At 38.2% G+C, this 9,741-nt stretch overlaps 2 protein-coding genes across 2 annotated transcripts; one reads left to right on the forward strand and one right to left on the reverse strand.

Moving 5' to 3' along the window:
• The first annotated feature begins 35 nt into the window (after positions 1 to 35).
• On the forward strand, positions 36 to 2,726 carry LOC122880177 (gastrotropin-like). The gene is made up of 4 exons (XM_044205031.1): positions 36 to 192; positions 306 to 466; positions 592 to 681; positions 829 to 2,726. Exons 1-4 carry the CDS (start codon positions 126 to 128, stop codon positions 886 to 888), a joined length of 378 nt encoding a protein of 125 aa, XP_044060966.1. The 5' UTR covers positions 36 to 125; the 3' UTR covers positions 889 to 2,726.
• On the reverse strand, positions 1,889 to 2,571 carry LOC122880757 (gastrotropin-like). The gene is made up of 4 exons (XM_044206185.1): positions 2,505 to 2,571; positions 2,255 to 2,418; positions 2,063 to 2,152; positions 1,889 to 1,942 (listed from the first exon to the last, which is right to left on the reverse strand). Exons 1-4 carry the CDS (start codon positions 2,569 to 2,571, stop codon positions 1,889 to 1,891), a joined length of 375 nt encoding a protein of 124 aa, XP_044062120.1.
• Positions 2,727 to 9,741: the final 7,015 nt, after the last annotated feature.

Genomic DNA, 9,741 nt, shown 5'->3' on the forward strand with positions numbered 1-9,741 from the left:
GTGGGGCTGACACGTGGTCAGGTATATGTAAGAGGAAAGGAAGAGCGATTCTGTCGCAGGCCACTCCTCTTTTTTTATTTGTCTCTTAAACTCCTTCCTCACTTCGTGTCTTCTCTTTCACCGTCATGGCTTTCACTGGGAAATATGAGCTGGAGAGTCAAGACAACTATGAGGAGTTTCTGGAAGCAATAGGTATTATTCAATTAGTTTATTGATACATAAGCCATAAATGGATAAATGTGAGTCGTCATTCATTTAAATGTTGTTGAATTTCTGTATTTGGAATTTCACCTGCTCTGCCACAGGGCTTCTCAATTCCAAGACAGACCACAAAGTGGTAACAGAGGTGGTTCAGGAGGGGAACGACTTCACCTGGACACAAACCATTCCCAACTGGACCTGGTCCAATAAGTTCAGCGTTGGTCAGGAATGTGAGCTGGCGACAATGATGGGCTCCAAATTCAAGGTGAGTTAATAACAATGGTCATTTAATAGCAAATCTGCCACATATTCGCAACTTGTCATAAAGCTTTCACGTAATCAGGATCATTGGCTATTCCCTCTGTGACCTTTTATCCTTGTGACCTACAGGCTCCTGTCACTTTGGAAGGCGGCAAGATTTCAATACCGTTTCCTCAGTACCACTTCACAGCAGAGATCATCGAAGATAAGCTCGTAATGGTAAGAGCATGAAACTCTGACCCCATAATACTTATTCACTGGGACAAATTCTCTCAAAATAGTTTCAGTAACCTGAATAGAAATTGTAGTTTGTTGTATTTTCATCCCAAATCATCTTTATCTTTTCCACACCGTGTCTGTCTCTAGAATTGCGTAATTCCAGGAGAGAAGGGTGTGACTTTCAAAAGAATTAGCAAGAGGATCTAATGCTGCGAGACTCAACATGCTTCAATGGAAAAGAGTAGACCACACCATGAAAATGCTTTCTCCAATTACTGAAGCAAGAGGAAAAAAGTAACCATCTGTAGTGAGGAGCAAGTGGAACATCTCTCAGCTTCACAGGACTGTATTTTGTTGTTTTAATTTCAGATCTAACTTAATAGAAGTGGTGAAACTAGGCTACTCTATGTATTGTATTCCTACAAGGATGAAACAATTCGCCTGTACCAGTGTTCTTGTTTGATCAAGTAAAAATCACCTAAATATAGCCAGTTTTGCCAAGCAATACTGGGATTTTCTTTCACTTGTTTCAAATCATTCATGTTGTGTTAATTTGCATGGCCTGCAGAATGTGTGCAGAGACTGTAAATGTAAAGTTAGCTGTGGCAACAGGAGCTGTTGTTTTCCCAAGGACAAAGAAAAAATGTTAAATGAAGTCACACTTACATTAAGAAAAACTTTTAAACATGCCGACTCTCCATGCTATAATCTGAACCTTTAATTATTTACAATATTTGAGCACAAAATAATTTTATTGCCATTATTATAATAACATCAACATTATTCATCATCATTTCCTCTATTTTTATCCCTTTAGTGAGAGCACAAGCCTTGAAAGACGTTACCATTGATCAGTTAGTTGACTCAAACTATTTTGGTATGGTTGGAAGCAGCATGGCCACTAGTGGCTAATAGCAGGCGTCATAAAATTGTGTTGCTTGAAAACAGTATCTTATCAAAAGTTTCCTCATTCTCTACCAGTGATTGTTGATGAAATCTCCAGTTAATAGATGCATCGATGCAACAGCCTCCTGTTTACACACTGTTATCATTTGTCATTTGAAGTCTTGAGTGAAGTAAACAGACACATCTTTCAGTATTTATGAATTTACACAAAGACACAAAAATGAATATCGAATGCTTGAAATTAATTATTTATTGTTGGATCTTTAACGCAGCCTTTTCAGGTCTCATTAAATTAAGCAGTTCATTTTGTCTTCTTACTAATCATCTTGTTAGTTACAGCACCGATGGTGTTGACCTAAAAAAAGTGAGGGGGGAAAAAAAGGGAAGCTATTTTAAAAAGCTGCTTTCTCGGTCACATCTCTGACACGCACATCTGCACACACATATTCACCGGTGTAAAGTTGTATGTGCTCACCTCAATAAGCTTGTCACCAGCCACTTCAGCAGTGTAAATGTATTTGGGGAACTGAATCTTGAGTTTACCCCCATCCAAAGTGACAGTGGTCTAAAAATTAAAAAAACAATGGAACAGTGGAACAAAGACCGTCAGTGTTTAAACATCTAAAATATCATAAAACATTTTTTTTAAACTAAAATATGAAATGACCTTGAATGTCTCGCCATCCATAGTTTCCAGTTCACTCTCCTGCCCAATGGAGAATGTGTTGTTCCAGGTCTTGTCCATCAGAAATTTAGTCAACCTGAAGTCATCGTTCTGATAGATATCTGTTATAATTTCATCATTATTGGTGTCTTTGGGGTCTTCAATTCCTACAGAGAAAATAACACATACTTAACACATTTTAATCCAATACTTCTGAAATATTTATTTATGTAAGTAAGCACAACTCTCTTACCAAGAGCCTTCAAGAATTCCTCGTAGTTCTCCTGGCTCTCTAGCACATATTTCCCTGTAAAAGCCATGATGAAGCAAACACTCAGTGACAGTTGAATTAAACTTAATAAGCGACTGGGACCACTTTATATGCTCTTTCTGCTCTGCTCCCTTCATGCAAATGTTTTATATCTGTTTTTCACCAGTTTAACCAAATTAATATAAAAAAAATGTTTTAAATCCATCTCTAATTGTCTGGAGTCAGTGTTTTTCTAGACATGCAGCCAAATATGTAAATGAATTGCAGGATGTTTTCCATACCCATTTACATCCAGGTTTACCCATTACTAAACCTTTAGCACATAAATCATTGATCACTAACATGTTCCTAAAGAGCGTTACGCTGAGCTCACAATTTACCAGATAAATCAAGGAAATTAGAGTAAATAGTTTCTCTACTGGGGGAGAGTTTCTTAAACCTTGAAGGAAGATTGGAAAAAAGAAGGAAGTTACTGCACCGGCCAAGAAAAAGTCCGACACATAACCCCTGTACAACCACAACTTGTCATTTTTACAAATTGGGTTTTGTAGTAATTAAACAAATGACATATAACATGTTAATAAGTAAGCTTTAGAGGTGTTGGTAGGGGGATTTGTTACCTTTGGACAGAGTCAGGCTAGCTGTTTCCCCCTATTTCCAATCTTTATGCTAAGCTAAGATAACTGGCTGTTAGTTGCACAGACATAAGAGTGGTGTCGATCTTCTCATCTAACTCTGCAAGAGAGCAATCAAGCGTATTTCCCAAAATGTCAAACTATTCCTTTAAAAGTCATTGATTATCATTGCAGAATGATAATTTTGTAAATCAAAATTCTTCACAAAGGACCCACAAAGACATGATGAGGATCAGGGGCCAAGTCTGTATGGACACAGTGTTAATATATTTTGTGTACCTGATCCCTGTTTGTAAACCAAACAAGAGAGCCCAGCGGTAGCCTACCATGACTTGAGATTATAAAATGGCTTATAATATAGTTATCTCTACCTACCTACCTATCTCTAACCCCTTTCTTGCATAAGATGGTGGCTCTTCAGCATGGACAGGGAAACAGAACCGTGTTGGTTGATGTTGGTACACTTCTCTGTTTTTGTTTTCACCATAAGATCAGCTTTTTTTATACTGAATAAAAATGGTGTCTTTTGCCCATATTTATTTAATTTTATCTCCAACGTTTTAGTGACATACTTAAGTGTGCTCTTGTGACAACTTCTCCACCATTACTTTGTTACACTGCAAGCACTTTAAACTTTTCAACAAAATTTAACAAAATCATACTCATCCTCTCTCTTTTTTTCAGATGCAATTAGGGCACATTGTCTTGGTAATAACCAAGAGAAAGTGTTGGTACAAATAGCCAACAAATGGGTGTAAAAGCAAATTAGCTTCTAAAACAGGGGTGTCAAACATACGGCCTGCAGGCCTGCCCACTGGATGACTTTGCGAAGTGTGAAAATTGCAGAGAAGTCATTAATTCCAATTTTTCAATAAAATACACTACTATTCCTGATTTGTCCACTGGGAAAAGAAAGAAGTAAAATACTATGTTGTTGTTCAGTTCCAAAATACTCGTGACTAAACGTTTTGTGCCTTTGTAGATCCACAGGGATCTTTAAATTGTAATGCACATGTAATCACAGTAGACTGACTGAATGTGGAAAAACTGAGACATATTGTTGAAATTGCATTCATTTTTCTTAAAACATCTCAGGCATCTGTTTTTTAAATGGATGGTTCATTAATTGGGAACGTTTTCAGAATGTACTTGTACTTGTTTACACCAAATGAAAGGGAAACATTTGGAGGTGTTGTTATTTATAGGTTATTATGCACTGGTTTTACTGGTCCTCCCCACTGGTTTTACTGGTCCTCCCCACTTCAAATTGGGCTGGATGTCGCCCATGTAAAATGAGTTTGACATCCCTGTTCTAAAATATCTAACATCAATATCAATAAATCAGCACTGTTAATCCACAGTAAGTGTAACTACATCAGTCTGTCTGAGCCACTGTGCCATCTGTGGTGTTTATGTATAAAGTAGAATCTATAACAGCCTGCACATGACACCAGCTGTCACCACACCAACAGTCCTGCCTATGTACTCGTTATACTGGAGCAGGCCGCCATTCGAAGACCAAATGCTGCAGTGAAGGATGGGAAGGCAGAATCTCACAGCTCCATAATAAGCTCGGCTGACTGTCACAGCACTGAGAGAGACCCCAGATGATCAGCTGCCACTCGTTTCCGTTGACAAGCAAGGAGGTGTTGGTAGACACAGGGTTTTCTGAGCCAATATCTGTCGCACAATGGCAAGAAGTGGAAACCAAGGCGCCACATCGCCTAAGGGGCCTGCAGTAGCAATACTGAACCGGAACATGGTGAAGGATCGTACATTGAAAAGGTAAACACAAAAAGCACACAAAAAAAGGTAAGAACACAAAAGGTAAGGTATTGACCAAATTACTACCGCTGATGTTCCACAGGACAGAGGTGCCATGATCCTGATAAAGTGTGCTCACAGATACTGGAGGATCTAAACCTGCCAAAATAGGCTCACGTAATACTTACTACACTCACACAGTCAGAGAGCACAGAGGCAGAATATTACACATTGCATATAATACCAAAGTACTGAACACAGGATAAGCAACTTCTGCTCTCCTTTCCTCTGCATGGGACAGAGTGAGAAAGTCACTGAGCAGGTCACAGTATGACCAATCTGAGAGAAATCTTTATGTCTGGTCTCAGGACAATCAGAGCGGAATATTTATCCCAAAACTCATTTAAAAAAGGAAAAATCATGTTTTTATTTAAAAAAATGATTAGGCTTATCCATCATTCCTAATGGTTAGGATACAGTCAGTTATGTCAGTTTTACTTGTTTTCTTTTTCTTTATTGCAAGTCTGTTAGGTATCTGGTCTCATCATACTTTTTTTTTATCTGTTTCCTTCTTCTTATTATTACTGGTTTGTCTTGTTCTTTAAAATGCAAATAAATTAAATTCAACCAAATGTCTGCAGGGGATGTCAGCATTACTAAGCAAAAATGAACCGCTGCAGGCACGGCAGCTGAGCAGGGCCGGGCCTCGGCTCGGCCCAAGTGGTAAAATATATTTTAATAGATATTTGATTAATGTAAACTGTGCCTTGGGGGGTTCCTGTGTCATGAACACAATATCATGAACACCTGTCCAAACGAATACAATGCAATAGCTAGCATGTCACATAGGTGTTCATTCAACTTTTTTGAGTATTTACTGTGGTTCGTAATGTTATTGTACTGAAATGCAACCATAGCAGTATTTTGTAAGGTGTCTATGAATATGGTTAGATGGATTGATGTGAAGAAAATTATGAAGTGAAATTAAATGGCAATCTAGCAAGCTAACATTTACATGAGCATCTGAGAGACCCAAGATCATGTAAATGTAACCAAAGTACTTAAAGTAAAATGTTGTTTTGGTAAGAAGAGAACGCTTTTTATTAATAATATCCATATTTTGCTCTTTTTCAGTTATTTGAAATTGGTGGTGTAAAATGATAAGAAAAACTCTGTCTTACAATTAAGGTTTTGGTTCAAACATGCATTTGTCTACGTCAGGTTTTCCCAAAATAGCCAAAGTGCAGAGGTCACCTTGGTTTCATCAAGCCAGTCTAGACACTTCCACTTTAAAATCTTTCTTTTAAATAAAATCCCAAAACAAATCGCTCCAAATCGTGGACACTGTACAGTTTGGTTGTTAGAAACAAACTGGTTTCAGTAAACACTCCTCTCCCTTGACCTGCTGTAGGACAGAGAATCCTTCACCAAGACCAGCAGGTTTACCCTCACAGAGGAAACCCTCTGCTGCCATGAATGTATCGCTGTTGATACTGACATGAAAGAGAAGTTTCCCAATCAGCTATATTCACAAATGTTACGAGTCATTTCCATGTTGTGCTTTTTTGACATTGACTCTGCTGCACAAAAAAACTGCATTTTTCCAATGTCACCACTAAGAGGCGCTCTCATTCCTCAATAAAACACCAGAGGGAATTTGCTTCTCCAAAGCAACACAGGTTTATCTAGTTCAATGCATTAAGAGAATGAGTTGATGCTTTTTGCAAGAGGAATATAAAATGTTATCAAATAAATAACTGGAGTACGTTCACATTCATGTTAATGAATTCGCTCCTGGACGAATGAGGGACGGTGTAGTCTTATTCATGTTCATAATAATCACTTATTCCTCTGCCCTTACACACTTTTCAATATCCAACTTGTACTTGTTTAGCAGTGAGCAATTTGCTTCTTTTAATGAAGGAATGCTGTTGCATAGTGGCAAAATGAATGAGAAGCCTCCACTTATTAATCTGTGTTCCAGTGCAAACACTGACATTGTTGCCTCTGTAACAGATAGTCTTGTTGACATTCATCCACTCGTCCTGGACATTTGACATGCTACATTTCACCATGAAGAAGAGAAAAGGGAGAATCTGTTGCTTTTGCAGCTGTTGTATGGCAAAAATCCTACTTATGGTATCATATCACAAGGTTCCTGTCATGGAGTTGTGTTTTTAATGAGTGAGACAACACACATCACAAGGAAAGATGGTATCTTTTGTGTCATGTATTCTTACGAGGATACAGACTGGACTGAAGCTGAAATTCAGTCTCCTGCTTTTACTTTTTGACTTTTGAATCACTGAATCAAAGAGGGGATGGATAAAGGAAGAACAATTTTAAAACCATTTAAAGCACATGATCCTGGGACTATTTTACATGTTCCACATGTTCAGTGTTTCTGGAGGACCAAGTCTGCACAAAACATATTTATTTTAATCAATATGGTAATTCCAGTGCACAGTGGTAAGGTTATAGCGCCACTACATCTACAGAGGTTTACAGCGATTTACACTGATATGCATTTATCAGATTACTTTAGTATGAAAGGTCTGCAATTTAATGAAGCGTCACAGAAACATTTCATTCATGTAGCAAGTAGATGTAAGAAAATTATGTTAACGCATGGCCGGATAAACCTGCCACAGGGCCCCAGGGCAAAAAAAAAGCTGCCGGGCCCCGTTTAACCCCCGTTCCCCTGACTCTGTGCATTGTGTAGAGTTTTTCTAGGCTGGAATACTTCCAGGCCCCAGGTTTGCTGTGTGGTCATTAGATTAAACAGAAATTAATTTAGGAACATGCACCATATGAGCACAAAACTGAAATAATGAAAGTCTTGAAACTAGATTTTTGACACAGATCTCCTCTATTAGACAGGATCACAAGATCAGGTAATAAAGCAGGACCTACCTTAAGACCCACCTTTAATTATACATATTCTCCCCCCCCCAAAATCAGTTAAATTAATGAAAAATCCTACCGTGTGTGTGTAAGCATACTGTACATGAAAGGGAAGTCTCTGATAGCCCACTTGCTTCTTGCACGATACACGTCTGTCCAAATGTTGATTTCGCTCAGCAGTCCTGATATAAGTGTCACGAACCCTACAATAATGCTGACTAAATGTTGTATTGTAAGTTTGTACTGAGATACCAACCACAAACATAATGTGAGCAGCCCCGCCTGCACCCCCAAACAACCCTTTTCCAAATGCTCCCTCGAGGACACATAAAAGGAAGCCAGCAGCCTGCTTCTTTAGCCCCACATACAAAAGCTTGCAGGAGACTGTGAGAATGATCCATTATCAAACTGATGGCTGTCTCCACCCTCTTCACCTCCTTTTACAGAGTGGCCACTTAACATAGGAGATTTTGAAAAAGTTCCTTCAATCTCAACATCAAGACACATTTTTTACCAAATGTTAAAAATACACAAATCGTGTGCAGGAGAGCAGTGCCAAATACTGATTGCTCTTTAATCTGTATGCCAAGTTAATTACGTTTTGATCAAGCTTATGTGGAGGAGTATTGCGTAGCGTTATTTTTCTGTTATCGAACTTAATGCTAATTAAAGATCTGTGAGCTGATATGAATAGGCATTTGCACATGGTTATGTTCCAGATTTCTGACTCAGGAAAAAAACTACCACAAACCCCTCAATTTCATAATAAAATGAGTATTCTGCTGCATTTGAGGGAACAGAGCTGAGGCTCAAAAACATCCACAGTCCACTGTACTGTGTCCAACACGAGAAGGGCGGTCAATTTGCAAGCATTATATAGGAATATAATGTCTTGTGTGTGAGAGAGAGCCCCATCGCTAAATAGATTTCTATAAATCGAAATGCCATAAAACAAAAGAAAGCTCTGATTGGGCTGTGGAGGCGGAGTTAATAAGCAGAACTTGTTTGTCAAATGCTGAATAATCACTTTGTCTGCAGTCAGAAAAGTAGCACTGCTCATGGACATACTATTCCACCCATGGTTACGAGTGCGGGAATGTCAGATTAAATTTGCTTTTGACCTCAAATATACAATGTGCTTTAGTCAGTGGTAGAACATCCTTTACTTTACTTGAGTAAAAGTAGCAATACCACACTATAAAAATACTCCAGTACAAATAAATTCCCTGCATACAGAACAGAAAGTAAAAGTAGTTTTAAAAGTATTATCAGGAAAATATACCTAATAGCATAAAAAGTAAAAGTACAGCATCAGAATGGCCTATGCCAGAGTTTATTATGACTCTTTTTTTTTTTTTTATTGTTTATGCATTCATTTGTAAGAAGCATTTTATTTTTGTAGATGTGTCAACATATACACGCAACCCTATATACTGTTGGGCAGTTTAATCTGGTGAAATGCATCATATTTTATAAGATCCTCGTATGTTTTGTATGTAAAATTGAATCTGCAAAGTAACTACAGCTGTCAGATAAATGTAGTGGAGTAAAAAGTATATTTCCTCTGAAATGTAGTGGAGAAGCAAGAAAAAGCTGAAGACAATGAATATACTTTGTAAGCACAAATGCCATAAAATTGCATGCAAGTACAGTTCTTGAGTAAATGTGATTATTTACAGTCCACCACTGGCTTTAGTCTGGATTAGTACTACACTGTTTTAATGAATGATGTGTTGCATCGACAGCATGTGGTCACAGCTGCAGGACTGCGTGTAAATCCTGCTGGGCTTATCATTGGAGCGGCTGCATTGTCTTCCCTCTGAACCAACTGGTGCAGTGCAGTGGAAACCATCATTTCCTTAAAAGCTGCAGGCACTCCAGTCATACTTCCTTAGAAGAAACACACCCCTCAGAGA

This window comes from Siniperca chuatsi, linkage group LG8, assembly GCF_020085105.1.
Source record: "Siniperca chuatsi isolate FFG_IHB_CAS linkage group LG8, ASM2008510v1, whole genome shotgun sequence".
Lineage (NCBI taxonomy): Eukaryota > Metazoa > Chordata > Actinopteri > Centrarchiformes > Sinipercidae > Siniperca > Siniperca chuatsi.